This window comes from Ursus arctos, unplaced genomic scaffold, assembly GCF_023065955.2.
Source record: "Ursus arctos isolate Adak ecotype North America unplaced genomic scaffold, UrsArc2.0 scaffold_14, whole genome shotgun sequence".
Lineage (NCBI taxonomy): Eukaryota > Metazoa > Chordata > Mammalia > Carnivora > Ursidae > Ursus > Ursus arctos.
In genome coordinates, this window is record NW_026622808.1 from 52,966,672 (window position 1) to 52,993,432 (window position 26,761).

General features: G+C 41.3%; 1 protein-coding gene across 6 annotated transcripts in view; it reads right to left on the bottom strand.

Moving 5' to 3' along the window:
* The window catches only part of SHQ1 (SHQ1, H/ACA ribonucleoprotein assembly factor), a 325,608-nt gene extending 318,477 nt beyond the window's left edge, over window positions 1-7,131 (bottom strand). For 4 of the 6 annotated variants that reach the window (XM_048226679.2, XM_057311881.1, XM_048226682.2 and 1 more), the window contains exons 1-3: window positions 6,860-7,112; window positions 3,552-3,616; window positions 394-516 (exon numbers count right to left, since the gene is read on the bottom strand). In XM_048226679.2, coding sequence (XP_048082636.1) covers window positions 394-516; window positions 3,552-3,616; window positions 6,860-7,002 — 331 coding nt within the window. In that variant the 5' untranslated portion in view covers window positions 7,003-7,112. Of the gene's footprint in view, window positions 1-393; window positions 517-3,551; window positions 3,617-6,859 lie in introns of all 6 variants that reach the window. The other 2 variants (XM_048226680.2, XM_026501240.4) reach the window with 1 other exon arrangement.
* Between the last annotated feature and the right edge of the window lie 19,630 nt (window positions 7,132-26,761).

Below are 26,761 nucleotides of genomic sequence, written 5' to 3' on the forward strand. Positions count from 1 at the left end.
GAGGGAGGGAGAAGTGACCAGGAGGAGACTCGGGTAGGATCCCAGGGTATTGGAAATGTTCCATTTCTTGACCCAGGTGGTGTTCATTTTATGTAACTCACTGAATCATAAACTTCTGATCTAAGCTCGAGAGGCCATGATTTTGCAAACGACTGAGGTGCTGTTTTGACTGGTCCAAAAACACGACTGACATACTGGTTCAATAAAGTTCTTTTTGTCTTTAAACTGTATGCCACCAAATGAGCTATTTTTGCATTTTCATGTGAGGTCCTTACCTTGTCACCTGAAGGATTTTTCTCCAATTTCCTATCTGCTATATTCCTTTTCCCCTAGAAACTCAGCATTCCAAATACTCTGTTTATCTTTATTTCTTCTTAACTGCAATAAACATACCTATTTCTTCCACAAGCGGTTTTGCAGTCCTGGATTTTCTTGGTGCCAGAAGAGCAGTTAACATGTTCAGCCCCTCAAAATGCTGGCCAGGAGTTTCTTTGGGCAATCGAATGGTAAAAATTCCTTAAAGATAAATTTATTTTATACTTAGCTCTATTAAATTTTCAAAGACTTCACAAATATATCTAAGAAATATGTATCTTGGTAAATTATAATTCTATTTCATAGGGCTCCCTTATTATATATTTAGTAAATAAAAACCAGGATAGTAAAAGGCTCCAATAAAGTTTTTCAGAATCACTGATTCAGGGACGCCCCGGTAGCTCAGTCGTTAGGCGTCTGCCTTCGGCTCAGGTCGTGATCTCAGGGTCCTGGGATCGAGCCCCGCATCGGGCTCCCTGCTCAGCGGGAAGCCTACTTCTCCCTCTCCCACTCCCCCTGCTTGTGTTCCCTCTCGCTCGCTCTCTCTCTGTCAAATAAATAAATAAAATCTTAAAAAAAAAAAAAATCACTGATTCAGCTGTCACCTCTATAAGAAATTAATCTGCTAAAGCTGCAGAATGCTTTAGTCTTACACAGCATCCCCTTAACCTACTGAGAATATTAAAAGCCCAAGTCAAAACCCCTAAAACTCAAATGGCCTGAGGAAATAGTAGCTTAGAATTAGCCCGTAGCCACTTATAAGATTTACTTCTGGACTAGAAGGGAAAAAAATCAGGCTATCTGATCCAATGAATAGCACCAGTTTCGAAAACACACAAAATCTTAAAGCAATTATAGTTTAATAAAGTTCTCTGAGATCTCCAGAGACATATCCCCAAAGTCTAAGGCATACTCAAATTCTATCTATGTACTTCTTTTCTTTCCCTGACTGGGCTTATCAGCTTCGTCCAGCCTCCTCCCATGAACTTATATTACATTATTTACTACAAATTTTTAAATATTTTACCCTTTTCATTGTACTTAACCATACTCTAATACAGTTGACCCTTGAACAACGTGGAGCATTAGGGCCTGTCCCCCTCTAAAGTTAAAAATCTGTGTATAACCTGACTCCCCAAAAAGTTAATGTCTATATAGCCTATGTTGACTGGAAGCCTTATCAATAACACAGTTGATTAACACATATTTTGTATGCTATAGGTATTATATACTGTGCTCTTATTACAACAAAGAGAAAAGATGAGATACCACCTCACACCTGTCAGAATAGCTAAAAATAACAAGTTAGGAAACACGACAGATGTTGACAAGGATGTGGAGAAAGGGGAACTCTCTTACATTGTTGGGGGAAATGTAAGCTGGTACAGCCACTCTGGAAAACAGTATGGAGGTTCCTCAAAAAGTTAAAAATAGAGCTACCCTACAACCCAGCAATTACACTACTAGGTATTTACCCAAAAGATACAAATGTAATGATTTGAAGGGGCACCTGCAACCCAATGTTTATAGCAACAATGTACACAACAGCCAAACTATGGAAAAAAGCCCAGATGTCCATCAACAGATGAAAGGCTAAAGAAGATGTGGTATACATACACAATGGAATACTACTCAGCCATCAAAAAAATGAAATCTTACCATTTGCAATGACCTGGATGGAACTAGAGTGTATTATACTAAACGAAATAAGTCAATCAGAGAAAGACAATCATCCTATGATTTCACTCATATGTGGAATTTAAGAAACAAAACAGAGGAGCATAGGGGAAAGGGGGGGAAATAATATAAGACGAAAACAGAGAAAGAGACATACCATAAGAGACTCTAATGATAGGAAACAAACTGAGGGTTGCTGGAGGGGAGGTGGGTGGGGGGATCGGTAACTGGGTGATGGGCATTAAGAAGGGCACATGATGTAATGAGGATTGGGTATTATATGCAAATGATGAATCACTGACCTCTACCTCTGAAACTAATGATACACTATACGTTAGTTACCTGAATTTAAATAAAATTTTAAAATAATTTAAAAAAAGAAAAGAAAATGCTATTAAGAAAATGAGAAAAGAAAATACATTTACAGTATGGTACTATGTTTACTGAAAAAAATCTGCATATAAGTGGACCTGCACAGTTCAAACCCATGTTATTTAGGAGTCAAATGTGTATCAAATACAACTCAACCCAAATACTTCCATGGATACAACCTTCCTAAACCCCTGGGTACTTTCAAAATTTAGTAAATTTGTTTCAATATGCAACTTACCTACAATTAAAAGCAGATTTACTACCTAGAAAAACAGTTTCATTATATTTCATTATCACATTAATTACTGTATTATGGGTATAACTTTGTCATTTAACTCTTCCATACCATCCTTCCTCCCTTACCCTAGTTTACTGAGGTCAATATTCATTTGATAAATTACTCAAGAGTACACAAGGTGTTCCTACTCCAGATCCATGGATAAAGGAAAATCCAGTGGTTTCTACAGACGCAAAATAAATGGTTTCAAGGCTAGCTGAAATGAAGAGTTATCAGTCATGAAAAGAAAATTCAGTCAGCCTTTAAATGCCACCTTTGGACAGTTTCTCTCCCACCTACATGCTATTAGATTTTATGTTTGAAAAGCACACAAGAAAAATTTCACTCAGAGCTTAAAAATCACCCACATCTTCTGTAATCAATCACCTCACATAACCTGATTTTTAAACGCTTACTAAAAGTAGTAGAATGGGGCGCCTGGGTGGCTCAGTTCATTAAGCGTCTGCCTTCGGCTCAGGTAATGATCCCAGAATCCTGGGATCAAGCCCCGCGTCAGGCTCCTTGCTCAGTGGAAAGCCAGCTTCTCCCTCTGCCACTCCCACTGCTTGTGCTCTCTCTTTCTCTCTCTGACAAATAAAGAAATAAAATCTTTAAAAAAAATAAAATAAAATAGGGGAAGTAGAAAATAAACTTCTGGAAAAAAGAAACAGAGTATTTAAGTAACTTCAAAAAATACCATGAAGTACTTTAAAGGACTGAGATAATTGTACCTGCTAAGAAATCCATGAATAATAGCCACTAGGCTTGTTAAGAAACAATAAACTGTGGTCAGGACAGACTGTATTCACAAAACATCTAAAGGTCGCCATCATATCTTGAAGGATTATCACGTGGTTATTCTAACATGAAGAATCCAAAGAAAAAACTAACAAAATTCCAAAAGCAATACCTTTATCCGTATCATAGGACCCTTGTTCACTTCCGTTTTCCACAACTCTTCCAGGAAGGGTTAATCTGCAGATTTAAAGTAAGACTTCATTAAGTCCTTAAAGCAAAAATATAATAAGTGACCATCAATGATAGTATACATTTTACCACTGAAATCTATCAACCATTTTAAAAGTCAATTCCTCAGCATTTCTTTAACATTTTACAAACTAAATAACTCATATTTCTTCCCTAAGCTGAGAAACAAGAAATCACAGATGACTCATCATTCTGTTTGAAACTCCCTCGTCATTAATAAAAGCAATACTGAAAAAAAAAGTGATACTTAAGAAAAAGCCACAATAAATATTAGTTATCACTATTGCTACAGTATTTTCATCTTCTAAATTAATAAGAGACTTATTAATATACTTGGTGCCTGACACAGGAGGGGCTCAAAAAAGGTGTACTAATTGGCTCCTCCCTCTCCCTCCCCCATAAAAAGAATTTTTAATGGAAAACAATGAACAACAAGACCAATTGTTTATTTTGGGCAAACTACTACTTAAAAAAAAAAAACCAAAAAGCAAAAGTGTTTTTCTCAAGTCTCATTATTACTATACAAAGATTTCCCCCTCTTTCATACTAAAGGAAATGAACTGATTTCCCTGTTTCCAGTTTTACTCTGGTTCAGTCAGTCTTCCACTGAGGCCCCAAAACAAGTTTTCTAAAACAGAAACCAGATCACCACTTTTCTTTTGAAAAAACTTCTATGGCTGCCTGACACCAACTAAATAAACTCATTGGTACCACCTATCAGACCAGCTCCCATTCCATTACAAACTTAAAATGTGAGGCTCCTTTTCTCCTATAAACCCCTCCCCTCTGCTTCCTATTCTACCATCATCATCATCATCATCACCATCACCACCAAAACTTGGCAGGTCCCAAAGGTCCAACTTTCACAATCTGGTTACCTTTTATCTTAATGCTTCCTGGAGCTACAATGTACTTCCAAACCAAAACCCCTTCTAAGCCCAACGTAAGGAGTCAGTTTATGCATAAATGTGCTTGCTATAACGATGACAAACACTAACTTTACTATCAGAATCTGTTGAGTCCCAGCTCTGCCATTTACCATCTCTACAACTTTCTTTGTACAAATGAATCACCTTCAAAGGGAAAAATAACAGAATATACCCCAGGGTTACTGGGAAAAAGAAATGATAATGCAAAGGGATTAGTGGCTGGTGAAGTAGGTAAGCATTCCAAAGATTTAAGCTATTAATACCAACTTCCTGTTCCTAAACTCTTCGTTAAGTACAGAGTTAAATTCTTACTGCATGAGAGTGAAATCGTATTTGTTCACAGATCTGCCACCCCTGATAGATTCTCAACTTCTCAAGGAGAGGAGCAAGGTTTTATTCACCTCTGGTATAATGTAGCAAACTGTATTTTCAAAGATGGACTGTCTCACATCACTCCTCCCAATTGTGGGGTCTATGTCCTCTCCCCTTAAAACTGAGTGAGCTTCCAAGTGTCCATCAATAAATGAATAGATAAAGAAGATGTGGTGTATATATATATATATATATACAATGGAGTATTACTCGGCTATAGGAAAGAATGAAATCTTGCCACATGCAACACCATGGATGGATCTAAAGTATTATGCTAAGTGAAGTCAGAGAAAGACAAATACCATATTTCACTCATATGTGGAATTTAAGAAACAAAACAAAGGGGGGAGGACAAACCAAAGAACAGACTTTTTTTTTAAGATGTATTTATTTGAGAGATAGAGCACGAGCCAGAGAGCAAGAGCAAGGTGGTATAGAGGCAGAGGCAGAAGGAGACAAGCAGACTCTCCGCAGAGCAGGGAGGCAGACGCAGGGCTCGATCCCAGAACCCTGAGATCATGACCTGAGCGGAAATCAAGAGACAGTCGACCAACAGACTGAGCCACCCAAGTGCCCCTGAAGAACAGACTCTTAACTACAGAGAATAAATTGATGGTTACCAGAGGGGAGGTGGGTGGGGGATGGGTGAAATAGGTGATGGGGATTAAGCAGTAAACTTGGTGTATTTTCTGTCAGTGCACTTTACTCCCCTTCAGAGCACTTAACACAATCTGTAGTTATATGTTTACTTGCTCATTTATTGTTCTCTCCCCACTATACTACAGGAGACACCACCACATCCCTGATAACAAAAACCCAGCCCGCTATAAATAAATCAAAGTTTAAAAAAAATAAAAAATAAAAAAAATAGGAAAGTTCAGTATGTGCAAGTAGGTGTATTAAGTCAGTGTCTATTAGAAATCTGAGCAAAACTGGTTCAAGGCCCAGCGATGGAACCAGCTTGACTCAAGAGGCAGTTTTTATTAGAAAAGCACATGCTGCGGCAAGAAAGGGAGGTTGCACTACGCCTGAGCGATAAAGATTAGGAGAATGGAGTTCACCTAGCAGGAAAGGGAAGGACAAGGGATTGACGATGTTTTAGGAAGAATAACCTGGCAATGTCACCTGTAAAAAGAAGCTATTATCAATGCCTATTTCCAAGAAGCGCTGTCAAGATAAAATGAGATGATACACATAAATACACAGACGCAGTTTGCTTCATGTGTTGAATGAGCAGTTGGCTGTTACTACCGTTGTTACGGTTTTGCAAGGAGAAAATGGAAACAAGCAAGCGCTGAAAGGCCCTCACTGAGAATGGACAACCACCACAATTAAAGGGCAAAATGAGAGAAGTAGCAGACGAGGAGAAGGCAGGAGAACGAGGCTACTTTGGTGTCAATGAGGCAAAGGAAGGAGAGAATATCAAGAAGTAGGGATTGGTCAGCCAAGAGGTCGACACAACTAAAGAGAACGGGCGATGAGAAAAGTCAAGCGGACGGGTCAGCTGGGAAGTCAGCGCGCACCCTCCCGGGGCAAGGAGAGTCTGGAGGGACCAACGGAGGACGAAAACAACAGAAAAAAGGTACAGGAACTAGGCTGACAGGACAGAAACTGCAAAGGTTACAAGGTTCCAAACGCCACGTTTTACAGTGGCTCGAAATGTCTTTATGGTGGGTATTTAACAAAGTTTTAAAACGGGAACGAGCTTCTGAGCATCTGGAATGCACGCCTGACGCGGTCACTTCCTCAGCACCAAAAGCACCTGCGGAAATCTCGGAAAAGGGCAGTCGTTAAACCAAGAAGTGCTCCCTCGCTCTTTCCTCCTTCCTCGGTAAGCAGCTATCTAATGAGTAAGTGAAAAATGAATCAATCAATCAACTACTCAATCGCCTAAATTCGCTCTTTCCAGGGCCGGACAGCGGGAACTCGCCTGAGAAAGTATGGCTTGGCATAGAACTTGAAGTCGACGCCCTCGAAATAGACGTCGAACTCCGAGACCCGGGCGTAGGGCACGCGTATAGCGACAGTCAGGAAGTCCGGGTCCTGGCTGAGGTCGAACGCGGGGGTCAGCATGGCTGCGAGGGACTCGGGTGCCCGAGCTGCTCACGCTCTCCGCCGCCGCGGTCCCGCCGCTCAAACTCTGCAGTAAGTCTCCACGCGCCGGGTCCCAGCCAGCTAGCCAGGGTGCTTCCGGCTAGAGACGGAAGTCCTCCTGCGTGAGGCAGGAAGTCCCGCCCCACGCCGATCTCCATGGAGACTAGACGCTGTTAGTGGAGAAAGGGCGTGGAGCGTGAGGACCTGACCGCAGGAATTGAACTAAGGGCGTAACTTGGAAAAACCCGGACAAGAATGCTCTTTAGACCCATCAAGGCTGTTTCGAGATCCTAAGAGATGATTTTTAACAAGCATTGGCTTTGCGGGTAGAAGACCTGCGTTTGAATTCCTTCTCGGCCACCTCTCAGCTCTAAGACCTTGGGAAAGTTACAAAACCTCTCTGTTTCAGATAACTCATCTTTAAAATAACAATAACTAGCCCCATAGAGATGTGAAGATAACATGAAATTATGCGAGTAAAGCTCTAACAACGTACCTGGCAAGTTGTCAACGCTCCATGTGTGGGAGCAATCACCGCAGTAGCCACAGCAGCGTCGTTACTGTGGTTTTCCTTAGTTCTCACCTGCCCTGTCACCAATTCCCATTTCTCCCTCCCCCTCCGTCTTTCTCTGCCGGTATCTCTTCCCCTCCCTTCCCCTCTCCCTCTCTTTTTCTGTTACTTTCTTTCCCCTTCCGAATTCCTTTTTTGAGTATTCTCATTTACAGAGTGTCCACTCCACTAACCTCGTTTAATCTGCACTATGAACTCCAAAGAACACGACTCGGAGAGATTAAGTACTAGACCTTATAATAATGCATCTTAAAATTATCAGAACCCAGAACGTCTGATCCTTAAACCCAGTTAGTGCCTGCATTGACAAATTGCTGTCCCTCTGTATCCCTTCTTGCCTTTTCTCACATTTCTCCCAATGCTGGTCCCATTCATCTCCCTCTTTCCCTACGTATTCCTTTAGCCTTCCTTCCTCTCATTGTATTTCCTGTTATTCTACCAGAAACAGAGTAATCAGGAGACACTATTTACTTCCTGGTTTTAAATGTCAATGGAAAAGGGGTGAGAGTCATCTCTGGGGTAGTGAGTGGACCAGATAACTTGAAAAGCCTTTTCAACCTCCAATTTTTATGAATCTTGAAAATTAATTAGGACTCAGGAAAACATCAGCAGGAGCAAGTAAAACAAAATTTCAAAATAAAAAGCAATCTGCTTAACTCTGGGAGTTTTGATAAACACAAAATAAGAGGTTATGTGTGAAACAATTGAAAGAATACTTTTTAAACGTTCATCAATTTCCTCGGTAGCAGAAGGATTAAATGAATTAATTGAACACTTACTATGTGCCAGCACTGTGCCAAATCCTTTATAATGACTTCCTTTTTACCTCCTGACAGCTCTTTGAAGTAGGCATTCCTTATCCCCAGGGTCTCACAGGATCACACAGCTGTGAGTTGCGCAATGCGAATTGAAACCCAACAGAGTCTGATTCCTGGGCCCAGGCTCTAAAATACTATAGAGCAGACTCCCTCCAATATTACCACCTACCCGACTGTTTCACGTTCTGAGTCCAAGCCATCCTGCTTTAGATGGTACTGAGCCTTACAAATAATAGGAGCTCAATATTGAAAATGAATTGGTGAAAACTTGGAATTAGCAAAGCTCTCAAAAGGTCCCTTGAGATAGACCTTTGGCTGGATCATTTCAAATTAGCTTGTCTAGAAAGAATCTTTACTTCTACCAGGGGACCTTATTCCTGTAGGTTACAAGCATTAATATTTCTAAATTATTAATGCCAAAGAAATAACTGAGACAGAAGCTATGCCATCCATGAGGACACCTTAAATGAAAGCACTTTACAAAATAGAGCTGTGTACTTCCTAGATATTTTATTCTGTATTTGGCCACACACACACACACACACACACACACACACACACACACACAGGATTGCAATACAGGTAAACTATAGCGTTCACTGCTACTGTTATTTGTAAGAAACACATTACATCTGCTATCTTACAAAATACTGACTATTGCAACTATATAACAAGGTTCTGTTGTTTTACTTCTAGGCAATAGTTCTTTTTATTTTTGTTTTTCTAATTAGTAGTAAATTACACAAGTTAAATACATTCTCTTTAAAAAAAGAAAAAACAGAATACTACAGATAAGTTTCCCTCAACTGCCATCTTTTTGTCCCCTCTTCCACTTTCCCAAAGTTAATTCCTCTAGATACACTTGCATACATTTAATTTTTTATTTAACATATTAATAATAGCTATTTTATTTTTTATTTAAATTCAGTTAATTAACATATAAGGTATTATTAGTTTCAGAGGAACATTTTATATTTCTGTATATATTTCTAGGTACCCTGCTACTTTATATTTGTGTGTGCGTGGGCACAGTATCACAGTATAGATGCAAACCTACGTTATTTTATTCTTTTACTTTGATAATTTTTTAGGCCTATGTATATGGACTCGTGGGTCATGTTGAGTTGAGTCGGTTGAGTTTCATGTCTAGGTATAGACGTTGCTTGAAAATACATTATTTCAACATTTCATGTTAACTCTGTTGTAGAAGAAAATCAAACAGGAATGAATTTCTTCATTATTTTTTGAGCCATTTAAAGGCTACAGTATTTGTTTTCATTTTTCTTTTTCCTTCAAGCCTACTTTTGGATGCCCTTTCAGTGTTTTAAAAATAGTTTTTTTCTTGGCCACCTTATTGAGGACATGCATATAATCTGCCATCTCTGATTGTATTAAATTAGCCCATCTTCCAACAAACTTGGTTGTGATTTGCAAGGTTAAAAATTAGTGTTAAATTTTAAAATGTACTTTCTATAAACAGTTCCAATTTCAGTCTTATGACAAAATTCTATTGTTACATCATTCTTTAGTGGTGAAATGCTCCTTGTTTCCAGAAGGTGGCATTCGTATAGGAGAGTAAGACGATATTATCATAAAGAACAGAGTTTTAACTTACTTTGGAAATAGTTACCTTAAAAAGCTACTTATGGCTCTAGTTCATTATCTGAGCCATTTTTGGGAAGTGGTGGGATCTTACACAGAACTTGCAAACTACACCTTAACCACTGTTATTATTTTGGTGTACCTACTTTCAGACTCTTACTCTATTCATGAAAGTGTAGAAAGATTTTTAAACAAAAATGGTATCATACTTTATATTTCTACTGTTTTCACCTAACATAGCGTTACAGTATTACCATTTGACTACTTTTTTGGTCAAGAATATTGTACCAGGGGTGCCTGGGTGGCACAGTCGTTAGGCGTCTGCCTTCGGCTCAGGGCGTGATCCCAGCGTTATGGGATCGAGCCCCACATCAGGCTCCTCCGCTAGGAGCCTGCTTCTTCCTCTCCCCCCCCCCCGCTTGTGTTCCCTCTCTCGCTGGCTGTCTCTCTCTGTCAAATAAATAAAATCTTAAAAAAAAAAAAGAATATTGTACCGTAACTGTACCCTTATTTATCTGTGTTAGTATTATAACACTTAAAAAATGAACAAAGGGATGATTGGATTTGAGAGAGGAAAAAAAGATGAAATCAACAGTAGAATCATAAACATAGATCTTAACCCTAGAATAAAAATACAAACGTTAGAATACAAACTAGATAAAACATTTTGAAGTTTGAAAAAAATGATCCTTTTATACATAACAGTAGTAAATACAGTAAGAGTAGACGTCCTAAGTTTTGCAATTCCCAGATATAAACTGCTTCCAAGAGGGCTTGGATGAATACTTGGATAACTTAGAGATGAATACTGGATTGTAAAAGAGGCTTAAGGGATGGTCCCAACAGAATATAGACAGAGCAGACCATGAGTCTCCAGTGTTTTTCAAACCCTTTTGTAGTTAAGCACTACTCTTTCTGATCCTTGTACCAGTCCTTCAGCCCATTCAAGTTACGTTGTTAAAAAGAGCACAGCACTGGCAATAACCTAGCACAGTAATGGGTATTTCAGGTAGGATTTAGTCCAATTCCAATTTTCTACAAGCTCGGTAAAGCTCTGAAAAAATCTGAAATGGCTGCAGCTGACACCAGTAAGCTTCTTGCAACATTTTTGTGCAGCGTGTAGCTAAGGGCTTAGCAACATATATTTCAAGATGCTAGTCCCATCCCATTAGATGAAATGCAGATCACATAGGAATGCTAACCAAACAGAAGCTCAAGCTTCCTTCATTGTTTAACATCATATATCTAACAGACATCTACAGAAGGTGTTGTTTTGATGCCCTGCCCAGGTGTCCTTTATGAAAACAGGGAACCCATCTGTCACTAGCAGCAAGTGTTGTTAATGGCTTGCCCTTGACCCCTTCTTTAAAGAATGGCCCTAGTCCAGTGTCTCTCCACCCCAAGTATTTCTGGGAGATAATTCTTTGTTGTGGGGGGCTGTCCTGGGCATTGTAAGATGTTTAGCGGCATCCTGGCCTCCAACTTCCCAATGCCAGTACCAGCCCTGCTGTTGGGACAACCACAAATATCTCCCCAGACGTTGCCAAATATTTCTTAAGGGGACAAAATTGCTCACAGTTGAAAATGACTGCCCTAGATTGATTGGAGGCTCCAGGAAGTAATTACCAACACCACCACCCTGCCATCCAGGCCCACAACCGTAAAAACTGATCTGGGGTACAGAGACTGCCTTAAAGGGACAGATGACTCCAGCATGTCTTATGTTCCAGAGTTCCTTACAGAATCAGGCCAAGAGTAGTTTTCCCCAAGCCCACATCCTTGCTCAGTTCTTTCCCTTTCCCTGTCCTTCCTTGCTTCCTCCCTTACAAGTTTCTCCTTTAAATGCCCCCTGGATATATCACATGCATTCAGATCCTTGTCTCAGTCTCTACTTCAGGAAGTAAATCTAGGTCACTTGATCCATGAAGTCATCTTGAGAAACTCCTTCCTTCACTTTCTTTACCCTCCTGCAGAAATGCTGGAGAAAAGTTATCTACAATATTCACCAAAAATACAAGACAAGTTTTTATGTTATTTTTTAAAATTTCTCATAATCTAGTTATGATTAACCTAACTAACCTTCTCTTCGATTCAGAGGGAATGTGTTTTTAGTCCTTTGTGCAGAAATGATCTAAATGCACCGTTTTTGGCATTAAAGATTAGTGGTGGGATTGTACATTGGCACAACCACCTTTAAAAATTGCTTGGCAGTATATACCAATGAAGTTAAACGTGTGTATGTCCTAACACCCTGCAATTTCTCTCTTTGATATGTAACAGAAACAAGTGGTAATCATCCATCAGTAGACATGCACAGGAATGTTCATAAATGCGTTATTCCTAATAGCCCAAACTGGGTACAATTCAAGTGCCCATCAATCAGATTGTGGTATATTCACTCAGTACTGCTGCACAGCAATAAGAAAGAATGAACTCCGGCTCTACACAACATGCATGGATCACATAGGTACATTAAGTCAAAAGGCCAGGTCCAAAAGAGTTCATGCAGTATGTTCACATTTTTATGAAGTTCAAAAGGGGCAAAACTACTGTATGGCCATAGATGTGAAATAGTGATAACCTTTGTGAAGGTGTTATTGACTGGGAGGAGGTATGAGAAAACCTGCTGGGTGATGAACATGTAGTCTATATCTTGATTTGGGTGCAGCTCCCATGAATATGCACATAGTAAAAGTTCATAGAGTTGTGTATTTGAGATTTGTGTGCTTTATTGTATGTAACATCTCAATTAAAAAGAGATTCCGTGCATGAGTAGAAAACAACCAGAAGATTTGGATCACCTGTGGATGCTGGGCATCTAGGGTGCTGATGGCTCACAGCTGTGTCCCTCACCGGGGATTGCCCTTGACCGCGGAGAAGTGCCTTGTACAAAGCTTCCCCTTTCCAGAAGGCTAATACCTGATTCCAAGTTCTGGCATCCTGTCTCATATGGGACAACTTTGAAAGCCATCCCCGCTCCAGAACTTCCTGTAGAATTGACAGAGGCCTTGGTTGTAATTGAATTGTAGGCCTCTGTTCCAGTCCCGCCTTCCCCTTCTTACAGGTGTAGTTCCCAAGAGCATCCCCCCAAAACCATCTGCCCTCAACTGTCCTTCTGAAAACTCTGTTTCCTAGAGCCCCAATCTAAGATGCCATCTGTGCTCCAGGTCTATCCTTCTAAACAGATTGGAGTGCCCACTTTCCTCTCAATACCAAAATCTGCAAAATGAACTCAATGACCTCTTTCTTGATTTTTCTGCAGGGTCGTTTCCTGGCATTTCTTCACTGAGGGGTCTTACTGCCATGATTTTGCCTGTATTTTTAAAAAAAACTGTTGCGGGGGCTCTCTGTCTTCTTGAATGCCTTTTGATTATTGCAGCCACTCAGAAGAAAACCAATCTTGTGAAGAAAATGGTCAATAAAACTATGAGCTCTAAGCAAGAGAAAAATAGTTTCCCCTGCAATTTGAAACAATTTCTGTTGATTATATGTATTGTAAACTCATTACAGACACTCCTCTATAAAGTTAAAATGGCATAACTGGATTGTTTTATATTGTTTTCCCAGAAGAGTTCACATTAGTCACTTTTTTTTTCCTGAATAAGGGTAAATGCTTTCAACGAGATGCCCTAGTGTTTAAAATGTGGGTAGTAATTATGTTATTGTCGTTGGTACACAATCAAGACCTAGCCTTGGATCTGTCTTCCAATCTTCTCCTTTTGCTTTTCTTCTTTCTGCTCTCTGGTTGTGTGTATGCTCTGTTCAGTGTTCCTTCAGCCCTCATTGCTTTACACTTTTTTTCTCACATTGCCATTTTTTTTTTGTTTCACATCATTTTTTCCCTTTATGGGTTTTGTTTATTTATACTTGTTTTTCTTGATCATTTCAATATTTAACAACCATTTATCGTTGTTGTTATAAAATCATAATTTACAGTCAACTAGATCTGTTCTCTCTTTAAATAAGACATAAAGCAACAGAGGAGTTAAGATGGCGGAGGAGTAGGAGACACCGTTTTCAGCCGGTCCCCCGAGTCGAGCTGGATAGGTACCAGACCAGCCTAAACAACCACGGAACCAGCCTGAGACGCAGGAAGATGCATCTGGATCTCTACAAATGAACATCTCCAGCGCTGAGTATTGAGGTACGAAGCGGGGAGCCATGAAACCGCGCACAGACATCGGAAGATAAACGGAAGGGGGAGGGAGCCGCCACGTTCGGGCACCGGGAAGTGGTAGCCACCTGCACTGGGGAGCAGGTGGGGCATGCGGACGGCACCCGCAAAACAGCAGACTGAGACCGTGAGCCGGGTGCGTGCGCCACCAGGCATCTCGGGGAACTCCGGAATCCCGGTGCGCTCACAGGAACCAGACTGAGACTAGGAGATCCGGGAGCGCGCGGGGCGGCTGGCGGCGTTAGAAACACAAAGGACAGAGACACGCCGGCCCTGGAAGTGAGGGCTGGGACGCCGGGTGTGGGGCGCACATCCCGGGACGCTGCAGGGTTGAGCAGCACCAACAGAAACAGAGTTAAAGTGGCCAGAACATTAGTAGAGAACGGGCCGCAATCCCTCTGTTCTGTGACAGAGGCTGAAATTTGGCCTCTGCTGCTCTCTCAGAAGAGGCACAGCAAACCGCCAGGGAAAGCCGCCAGAGAACAAAAGCCTGGAAATACCGGCTCAGGGAGTGCCCATCCCAATCCCCCCTCGCAGGGGATGCGGAGACTCTACCCAAACAGGGTTGCCTGAGTATCAGCGCGGCAGGCCCCTCCCCCAGAAGTTAGGCTTTAAAATCAAGAAGCCCACAACCCGGGCGCCTGGGTGGCGCAGTCATTGAGCGCCTGTCTTCGGCTTAGGGTGTGATCCCAGCGTTCCGGAAAGGAGTCCCTCATCGGGCTCCTCCGCTGGGAGCCTGCTTCTTCCTCTCCCACTCCCCTGCTTCTGTTCCCTCTCTCGCTGGTTGGCTGCCACATAAATAAATAAATAAAATCTTTAAAGAAGAAGCCCACATCCCTAAGATCTCTATAAAACAAGGGGCACGGCCTGGGACCCAGTCAATAATTTGGGCTCTGGACACCCCGCAACCTCTCCTCATCAGAATGACAAGAAGGAGAAGCCCCCCCCCAGCAAAGAAAAGACAGTGAGTCTGTGGCCTCTGCCACAGAAATAATGGATATGGATGTAACCAAATTATCAGAAATGGAATTCAGAGTAACGATGGTCAAAATGATGAGTAGAATTGAAAAAACTATTAACAAAAAGGTTACTGAGAATATAGAATCCCTAAGGACAGAAATGAGAGCAAATCTGACAGAAATTAAAAATTCTATGAGCCAAATGCAGGCAAAACTAGAGGCTCTGACGGCCAGGGTCGCAGAAGCAGAGGAACGGGTTAGTGAATTGGAGGATGGGTTGATAGAGGAAAAAATGAAAATAGAAGATGGTCTTAAAAAAATCCACGCCCACGAATGTAGGTTACGGGAGATTACTGACTCAATGAAACGATCCAATGTTAGAATCATCGGCATCCCCGAGGGGGTGGAGAAAAACAGAGGTCTAGAAGAGATATTTGAACAAATTGTAGCTGAAAACTTCCCTAATCTAGCGAGGGAAACAAACATTCATTTCCAAGAGGCAGAGAGGACCCCTCCCAAGCTCAACCACGACAAACCTACGCCACGTCACGTCATAGTGCATTTCGCAAATATTAGATGCAAGGATACAGTATTGAAAGCGGCCAGGGCAAAGAAATTTCTCACGTACCAAGGCAAAGGCATCAGAATTACGTCAGACCTGTCTACACAGACCTGGAATGAGAGAAAGGGTTGGGGAAGCATTTTTAAAGCTCTTTCAGAGAAAAACATGCAGCCAAGGATCCTTTATCCAGCAAGGCTGTCATTCAGAATTGATGGAGAAATAAAGACATTTCAGAATCGCCAGTCACTAACCAATTTTGTAACCATGAAACCAGCCCTACAGGAGATATTACAGGGGGTTCTATAAAAGTAAAAAGGCCCCAAGAGTGATACAGAACAGAAAGTCACAGCCAATACAAACAAAGACTTTACTGGCAACGTGGCATCATTAAAATCATATATCTCAGTAATCAGTCTTAATGTAAATGGTTTGAACCATCCCATAAACGCCACAGGGTTGCAGATTGGATAAAAAGAAATGACCCATCCATTTGCTGTCTACAAGAGACTCATTTCGAACCCAAAGATGCATTCAGACTGAGAGTAAGGGGATGGAGTACCATCTTTCACGCAAATGGTCCTCAAAAGAAAGCTGGGGTAGCAATTCTCATATCAGATAAATTGGATTTTAAACTACAGACTATAGTTAGAGACGCAGAAGGGCACTATATTATTCTTAAGGGAAGTATTCAACAAGTGGATATGACAATTATAAACATATATGCCCCCAACAGGGGAGCAGCAAGATACACAAGCCAACTCTTAACCAGAATAAAGAGACATATAAATAAAAATACATTAATAGTAGGGGACCTCAACACTCCACTATCAGAAATAGACAGAACACCCTGGCAAAAACTAAGCAAAGAATCAAAGGCTTTGAATGCCATACTCGACGAGTTGGACCTCATAGATATATATAGAACACTACACCCCAGAACCAAAGAATACTCATTCTATTCTAATTCCCATGGAACATTCTCAAGAATAGACCATGTTCTGGGACACAAAACAGGTCTCAACCGATACCAAAAGATTGAAATTATCCCCTGCATATTCTCAGACCACAACGCTCTGAAATTGGAACTCAACCACAAGGAAAAATTTGGAAGAAACTCAAACACTTGGAGACTAAGAACCATCCTGCTCAGGAATGACTCGATAAACCAGGAAATCAAAAATCAAATTAAACAATTTATGGAGACCAATGAGAATGAAAATACAACAGTCCAAAACCTATGGGATACTGCAAAGGCAGTCCTAAGGGGGAAATACATAGCCATCCAAGCCTCACTCAAAAGAATAGAAAAATCTAAAATGCAGTTTTTATATTCTCACCTCAAGAAGCTGGAACAGCAACAGAGGGACAGGCCTAATCCACGCACGAGGAAGCAGTGGACCAAAATTAGAGCTGAAATCAATCAAGCAGAAACCAGAAGTACAGTAGAGCAGATCAACAGGACTAGAAGGTGGTTCTTTGAGAGAATCAATAAAATTGACAGACCACTGGCAAGACTTATCCAAAAGACAAGAGAAAGGACCCAGATTATTAAAATTATGAATGAAAAAGGAGAGGTCACGACGAACACCATTGAAATTGGAAGGATTATTAGAAATTTTTATCAACAGCTATATGCCAATAAACTAAGCAATCTGAAAGAGATGGAATCCTTCCTGGAAACCTATAAACTACCAAGATTGAAACCGGAAGAAATTGATTTCTTAAACAGGCCAATTAATTATGAAGAAATTGAGTCAGTGATAAACAACCTTCCAAATAACAAAACTCCAGGCCCGGACGGTTTTCCTGGGGAATTCTACCAAACATTCAAAGAAGAAATAATACCTATTCTCCTAAAGCTATTTCAAAAAATAGAAACAGAAGGAAAGCTACCAAACTCATTCTATGAGGCCAATATTACCTTGATCCCCAAACCGGGCAAAGACCCCCTCAAAAAGGAGAATTACAGACCGATTTCCCTAATGAATATGGACGCCAAAATCCTCAACAAGATACTTGCTAATAGAATCCAACAGTACATTAAAAGGATTATCCATCACGATCAAGTGGGATTCATACCTGGGATGCAAGCGTGGTTCAATATTCGCAAATCAATCAGCGTGATACATCATATCAACAAGAAAAGACTCAGGAACCATATGATCCTCTCAATTGATGCCGAAAAAGCATTTGACAAAATACAGCATCCTTTCCTGATTAAAACCCTGCAGAGTGTAGGAATAGAAGGTATATTTCTCAATCTCATAAAAGCCATCTATGAAAAGCCTACAGCAAATATTATTCTCAATGGGGAAAAGCTGGAAGCCTTTCCCTTAAGATCAGGAACTCGACAAGGATGCCCACTCTCACCACTATTATTCAACATAGTACTAGAAGTCCTTGCAACAGCAATCAGACGACAAAAAGGGATCAAAGGTATTCAAATCGGCAAAGAAGAAGTCAAAATGTCTCTCTTTGCAGATGACATGATACTCTATATGGAAAACCCAAAAGAAGCCACTCCCAAACTATTAGAAGTTATAGAGCAATTCAGTAATGTGGCGGGATACAAAATCAATGCTCAGAAATCAGTTGCATTTCTATACACGAATAATGAGACTGAAGAAAGAGAAATTAGGGAATCCATCCCATTTACAATAGCACCAAAAACCATACGTTACCTTGGAATTAACTTAACCAGAGACGTAAAGGACCTATATTCTAGAAACTATAAATCACTCTTGAAAGACATTGAGGAAGACATAAAAAGATGGAAAGATATTCCATGCTCATGGATCGGAAGAATTAACATAGTTAAAATGTCCATGCTACCCAGAGCAATCTACACTTTCAGTGCTATCCTGATCAAAATACCGAGGACATTTTTCAAAGAACTGGAACAAATAGTCCTTAAATTTGTATGGAAACAGAAAAGGCCCCGAATCTCCAAGGAACTGTTGAAAAGGAAAAACAAAGCTGGGGGCATCACAATGCCGGATTTTGAGCTGTACTACAAAGCTGTGATCACAAAGGCAGAATGGTACTGGCACAAAAACAGACACATAGACCAATGGAACAGAATAGAGAGCCCAGAAATGGACCCTCGGCTCTTTGGGCAACTAATCTTTGATAAAGCAGGAAAAAACATCCGGTGGGAAAAAGACAGTCTCTTCAATAAATGGTGCTGGGAAAATTGGACAGTTACATGCAAGAGAATGAAACTTGACCACTCTCTCACACCATACACAAAAATAAACTCCAAATGGATGAAAGACCTCGATGTGAGACAGGAATCCATCAAAATTCTAGAGGAGAACATAGGCAGCAACCTCTACGACATCAGCCAAAGCAACCTTTTTCATGACACATCCCCAAAGGCAAGAGAAACAAAAGATAAAATGAATTTATGGGACTTCATCAAGATTAAAAGTTTCTGGGGCGCCTGGGTGGCACAACGGTTAGGCGTCTGCCTTCGGCTCAGGGCGTGATCCCGGCGTTATGGGATCGAGCCCCATATCAGGCTCCTCCGCTATGAGCCTGCTTCTTCCTCTCCCACTCCCCCTGCTTGTGTTCCCTCTCTCGCTGGCTGTCTCTATCTCTGTCGAATAAATAAATAAAATATTAAAAAAAAAAAAAGATTAAAAGTTTCTGCACAGCCAAGGAAACAGTCAGAAAAACTAAGAGGCAGCCCACGGAATGGGAGAATATATTTGCAAATGACACTACAGATAAAGGACTGGTATCCAAGATCTACAAAGAACTTCTCAAACTCAATACACGAGAAACAAATAAACAAATCAAAAAATGGGCAGAAGATATGAACAGACACTTTTCCAATGAAGACATACAAATGGCTAACAGACACATGAAAAAATGTTCAAAATCATTAGCCATCAAGGAAATTCAAATCAAAACCACACTGAGATACCACCTTACGCCAGTTAGAATGGCAAAAATAGACAAGGCAAGAAACAACAATTGTTGGAGAGGATGTGGACAAAGGGGATCCCTCCTACACTGTTGGTGGGAATGCAAGTTGGTACAGCCACTCTGGAAAACCGTGTGGAGGTCCCTTAAAAAGTTAAAAATTGAGCTACCCTATGATCCAGCCATTGCACTACTGGGTATTTACCCCAAAGATACAGACATAGTGAAGAGAAGGGCTATATGCACCCCAATGTTCATAGCAGCAATGTCCACAATAGCTAAATCGTGGAAGGAGCCGAGATGCCCTTCAACAGATGACTGGATTAAGAAGTTGTGGTCCATATATACGATGGAATATTACTCAGCTATCAGAAAGAACGAGTTCTCAACATTTGCTGCAACATGGACGGCACTGGAGGAGATAATGCTAAGTGAAGTAAGTCAAGCAGAGAAAGACAACTATCATATGATTTCTCTCATCTATGGAACATAAGAACTAGGATGATCAGTAGGGGAAGAAAGGGATAAAGAAAGGGGGGGTAATCAGAAGGGGGAATGAAACATGACAGACTATGGACTATGAGAAACAAACTGAGGACTTCAGAGGGGAGGGGGGTGGGGGAATGGGATAGACCGGTGATGGGTAGTAAGGAGGGCACGTATTGCATGGTGCACTGGGTGTTATACACAACTAATGAATCATCGAGCCTTACATCGGAAACCGGGGATGTACTGTATGGTGACTAACATAATATAATAAAAAATCATTAAAAAAAAAAAAAGACATAAAGCAACAAAAAGAAACAGAAAAACTTCAACTTAGGTCTTCATGGCATCGGAAGTCTCCAGCCAGTGGTAAAGAATTTGAATAGACATGGTAGAGCCAGTTGCCTCTATTATCATAGTTAATGTAATTTTTTTTCAATCTGGAAAATAATGCTTGAGTTCTTCTCTTTTCCCCTGGGCAACACTGCTCCCAATTAGCATAAGTTTGTGGTCTATATTTAGTAAACAACAATAGCTGATATTTATTGGTTACTTATTGCATACTCATCATTTTTCCAAGTGATTTCATCCCCTTATCAACTCTATGAGGAAAAAAGCTATTCTATCACCAACAATATTTTATAGATGAGGAAACTTGGACTTGGAGAGGTTGAGTGATTGCCTGAGTCCCATGGCTTGTAGGTGACACGGCCAGGATTGGAGGCCCTGAGCTTGTCCTGCCTCCAGCCCACTATCTATAAAACACGTGTTTCTGTTCTTAATGCTCTGGGAAGAGGGAAGAAGTGAGTGGAGATAGTAAAAGGTGAAAGTCGTGATTCCTAACTTGTAATAATTTCGACTTTAGTTAAGAAAATAAAACACAGAAGGATTAGCAATTGTGGTAGCCAGTTTCCAAAGATGCCTCCTCCCACAATGAGCCACTACTCCCAATAATCACACGCTTGTTTGAATCGGGGTTGTCCCTAGGTAGCCCAGAGAACGTAGCAGAGGTGACACTGCGTGACTTCTTAAGGCCAGGTCATAAAAGGCCTTGCCACTTCCACCTTGAACTCTTGCAACACATGCTCTGTGGGAAGCTAGCCACAGCATAAGAAATCCAGCTACGCTGAGACCACCACGCTGTGGGGAATCCCAGCCTGGCCACATGGAGAGGCTGTGTGGCCAGCCCCAGTTGCCTCAGCCATCCCAGTCCAGGCACCATTCACAGGAGTGAAGATGCCGTCTTGGACGTTGGCACCCCAGCAGACTCCACATGGAAACCAGGGGAATCTAACCATCTGCCAGAAACAAGGCGCCAGGCTTATGGCCCCATCTCAGCCACCTCCAATCCTTTGAGCAACCCCAGCTGATGCCCTGGCCGTGTGAGAGAAGAGATAAGCCATCCCCAGTGTGCCTACCTTCATTCCTAATTCACACAACAGTTAGCATAATAAAATGGTTGTTATTTTAAGTCATTCGGTTTTGGGGAGGTTTGCAATGCAGTGACTGAGACATGCAACAGCAGTGAAAGACAACAAAGAGTGTAAGATTAAGTCAGGGAGATCCAGAGATAGAGAAATGCTTGGGGTTGGAACAGTTAGAAACATCTCGTTTCTGATAACAAAGTCTGGGGCCTGAGTAAAGGCTCCAGGGAGAAAAAGTGCAGATAAATAGTGGAGAACCAGGTCACCTTATCTGATACGAAGACTGCAAGAATTGAAGCACCAAGCTTGGAAAAGAGTCCAGGGCCGATTGGTGAGGGTGGTGAGTGCCAAGGAAAATAACTGCCCAGCCGAACAGGGATTTGAAAACCATCTAGTACAACTCAAGTATTTTTTTCTTTTCTTTTTTACAAATCAGGAAACTGAAACCTAGAAAAAGAAGTGATTTTGGGAGGGTCACGTAGCTGGTTGGCACAGGAGTTAAGACCAAGGCCAGGGCGTGGTCTCTTTCCTCCGGGAACCCACTGTGGGCTAGGGAAATGGGAGCCCTGCTTTCCATGTAAAACTAGATAAGCCTTCTCCCCTGGCATCAGAAGTAGCACAGGATATCCATCCTAACAGATCCCGACAGCTACGGTGGCGTTTAAAGCCCGCTGCTTTAGTTTGTAGTCGTAAAGCATCTAACATTCTTACCTCATTTCCTTCCTTCACATTAGAGACCAAACCGGACAGGCTCTCTACATCTTTCTGTCTCTGAGCTTTCACCAAATTCTCCATTAGGTGGTTTTTTTTTTTTTTTTTTTTTTTGTCTTTTTTAAAACAACTTTATGGAGGTGTAATTTACATTTCATAAAACCCTCTCCATTTTAGGTGTGCTCATCAGTGATTTTTTACTACGGAGTTGTGCAATCCTCACCTCGTCCAATGGCGGGATATTTCCACGGCCCCAGTGATATCTCTCCGCACATTCACGGTCAGTCCTTGTTCCCATTGGGAGTTGCAAACAACAAATAATTTACTTTGTCTCATGAGATTTGCCTTTTGTGCACATTTCAGATAATGGGACCAGACAATAAGTGGCCTTTCGTGGCTGGCTTCTTTTGCGTAGCCTGTTTCTGAGGTCCCTCCCTGCTAGAACACGCACGCAGCAGGACTCGTTTCCTTTTACTGATGAATGGTATCCCGCTGTATGGACGTACCGCATTTTGTTTACCCATTTACCAGTTCATGGACATTTGAGTTGTTTCCACTTTTTGGCTATCGTGAATAAGGCTGCTTCTATTAAGTTTTAAAAGAAGCGAGGTTTTCTTAGCATAGAGGAATCACAGAAGTTTTGGGGGTTTTGAGGGGATTGCTTATTAAAATAAGAAGACACAAAAACATGAAGATGAAAATAAACTCATCATGCAGATACACTCATGCTATTAATAGTCTACACTTTTTGTGCTAAGCACGTATATTTTTTTTCTTTATAAATCATACATACTTTTTAAAAAATTGTTTTATTTTGGGGCACCTGGGTGGCTCAGTCGGTTAAGCGTCTGCCTTCGGCTCAGGTCGTGATCCCAGGGTTCTGGGATCAAGCCCTGCATCGGGCTCCCTGCTCCCAGATCGTAAACAACTGAGCTACTCAGGTGCCCGTAACAGGGTTAGTCTTTTGTGAACATTGTCTTGTTTTATAGTGTCTTGGGAAGTCCAACTTTTGTTAATGTCTGTGGCCCAGAAATTTTGAAACAATGTGTACATTTTAATAGCAAAATAATCTTCTGAGTTCACCACGAGAACTCCTGGGTTGAAGGCACCCTTCGGGTGAGCTATTTGTAATACGGTCATGGTCCCCTCTTTCCCTCCCTGTCTCTCCATTTTCCTCCAATCCCCCACCGGCCCACCTTCTATTTAGACAGGAGTTCTGAACGTCCTTCCCTGTCCCGGTGATGAGATGAGCATACACTGTGAGTCACTTTCTAAAAAGTAGATGGATCTTGAAACCAGAGTGTCCCTAAGCAGCACTATTATGATCTGTATTAGGTATGAATTTTCGGTGCACAAGATTCTGGTGTGCAAAAAAAAAAAGCAACTTTGACTTTCCATACCTGAACTTAATTTCTCTCTCCAGCTGTGGTTTGCCAATCAATTCTTGAAAAACCCAGTCACTTCAGAGTTTTTCCTCAATCTCTTTGGGATAAATTCAATGGGTCAGTGTTCTTCTCGTCCTCCTTAATTCTTGCTAATGCGTCATTTCATTTCCAGAAAGTTTTCAAAGAATCATGGCATAGAGTAGAAGGGGGTGAGCTGAGGGGACAGCTGATCCTTGAATTCTTGTCTCTTGCACAGACACAAGCCTCCATGGGGACATCCCAAGTCCTAGCTCACAGCCATACCATCCATTCCAACTTCTGCTGAGGCATTCCTTCATCAGCACAAGGACCTCTACTGTCCTTACACCCTAGCATGTTCTAGAGCCCCCACTCCACCCCCCTCAGGCAGTGCCCATCCAGAGCTCCAGCCCCTCCTTCTTCTAGCATATGCTCTCGATAGCCGAGACCTCATAAGTCCCTGTCTAAATGCTCCTGAGTCCATTTCCATTTCCTGAGTGCAGGCTTCTTATCCAAGGACCCTCCTAAAGAAAGGTAAACTGCCTCTGGTGCACTCGGCCTGACATCTGAGGGTGGCCAAGGGGCAGTTGTTGGCAGGCCATGGACAAAGCTTGAATGTGTGGGCAAGGTGTCCATGGATGTGCCAGGGGTGGAAGGAGAAGGGGATGGGCCAGAGGCCCGGACTTGGGACTCATGCTCCACTACCTCCATGTGCAAGTGTAAAACTCTTCAAGTTCATCCTGGCCTTCTAGGTTGTTGTAAAAGCGTATTTGTCAAGCACAAGCATAGAGCACATGTTATTTGACAGTGGTTAGTTTGACTTCTAACTTCCAAATATTTCAGCATATGGTAGGTAGGTTTCTGTTTATACCCTTGCCCCAGACCCTGTGAATACTAGGGGATGGGCCTGATAGGTCTCTATTGCCCAACTTAGTGCCCTCGTTAGGACATAGAACTTTTGGCCATGTTGTGATCCACCCCAGGGCCATGGAAACCTACCTTTGCTTCTCTGCTCTGAAGATCTCAGCCATGAACTCCACTTTCCTGTTCTCACTCTGCGGAGCACAGGTAATGCCTATGATGTGGCCACTTTCCAAGACTCTCTTCCTGTGTCCTCTCAACTCAGTTCCTTCCAAATAACTGAAAGATCTTTCACCCCACCTTGAGTATTGATCCTAGTGTGTCTTTTGAAATTACCAGCAATTACCTTGAAACTTTTAAAACAATAATTTTTATTAGTTTAGAAAACACATCAAGTGTACACATTGATGAATTACCAGAAAGCAAGCATGCCCATGCCTACCACCCAGATGAATAACTAGAACATGACCACCCCCCCAAAGGTCTCCCTCAGTCCCCTTTCTAATCACTACCTCTCTCTCCTAACAAGAGGAAACCAATATCCTGACTTCTAATACCAAAAATTAGTTTGGCTTATTTTTGAACTTCATAAATAACTTTGTATTCTTTTGTGTCTCGCTTCTTTCCTTCAACATTAGGTTAATGAGATTCCCTCATAGACTTGCATGTAGTAGTAGCTTACTTAATTTCATTGACATGTAGTATTCTAGCACATAAATATATACCACCATGTGGCCATCCTCCTTTTTTGGAGCATTTAGATGATTTCTAGCTGTTAGCAATTATAAATGAAACTACCATGAACTCTCCTTTACATAGCTTTTGGTGCCCTTAAATAAGATTTCTATTAGATATATAAGATACCTGGGAGTGAGAATTTCTGGGGCATAGAGTATGCATATGTTTAGCGTTAGCGGATTCTGTAATTTTCCCAAAGTATTTGGCCCTTTTACACTTCGACTACTAAGGTATGAGCTTTGGCGGCTCAGTAATCTCACCAGTGCTAGATAATGTGGGACTTTTTAATTCTAGCTAGTCTGGTAGAAATCTCATTGTGGGTTTTCCCCTCCCAATATTGTATTATGAAATTTTTCAAGCATACAGAAAAGTCAAAAGAAACCTTCTGGTGAATACTTTATGTTCACCTATACCTTGCATTTTTATATGTACATTTTTAATGTTAGCTTTTGGTTCCATACATAAAGAACTCTAACTCTAGGCTTTATTAGGAAAACTATAAGCAGTTATTTCTATCTTTCTTCTAAACAGAGCAAGGATGTTAACCTTTTAACTTGCCTCTGAACTGTCTGCCTTAATCTTTCATGTTTTTATTTACGGATGTTAGTCACAGCCTGATTATAAAACTCCTCCAAAATACTATTTTTTAAAGATTTGTCCATATGGTTTACCTATTTCTTAACTCACTACTGCTTCTTACATCCCCTTCCTTCTTCTCAAAGTATATGTTTATTATTCATGCACTGAGTGTCTCCGGCCAGTACACTTATAGACTTCACGTGCTATATGTTACCCTCTGGATTAAATTTGTATTGCTACTGTAACAAATTACCACAAAGTTATTGGCTTAAAACAACAGAAATCTGGGGCGCCTGAGTGGCTCAGAAAGTTAAGCGTCCACCTTCAGCTCAGGTCAAGATCCTAGGGTCCTGGGATCAAGCCCTGCATTGGGCTCCCTGCACATGGGGCTCCCTGAGCATTGGACTCCCTGCTTGGCGGGGAGCCTGCTTCTCCCTCTCCTTCTACCGTTCCCCCAGCTTGTGCTCCCTTACTCTCTTTGTCAAATAAATAAATAAAATCTGTAAAAACAAAAAAAAAAACCCAAAATACCAGAAATTTACTCACAGTTTTGGAAGCCAGAAATCTAGAATTTGTTTCAGCGGGTTAAAGACAAAGTGTCAGGAGTCCTGGTTCCTTCTGGAGGTTCTAGGGGTGAATCCATTTCCTTGACTTTTCTAGTGTTTTGAGATTGCCTAAATTCCCCAGCTTACGACCCCTATCCTGAATCACTCTAATCTCTTGCTTCATCATTAGAAATCCAACTTCCTCCTTTGATCTTCTTGCTTTTCTCTTATAAGGACCTTTATGATTACATTTAGGGTCCACCCAGATAATCCAGAATAATCTCCACATTTCAAGATCTGAATCTTAATCATGTCTGCAAGTTCCTCTTACTATGTAAGGAAACAGTGACAGGTTCCAAGGATTAGAGCATGGGGATC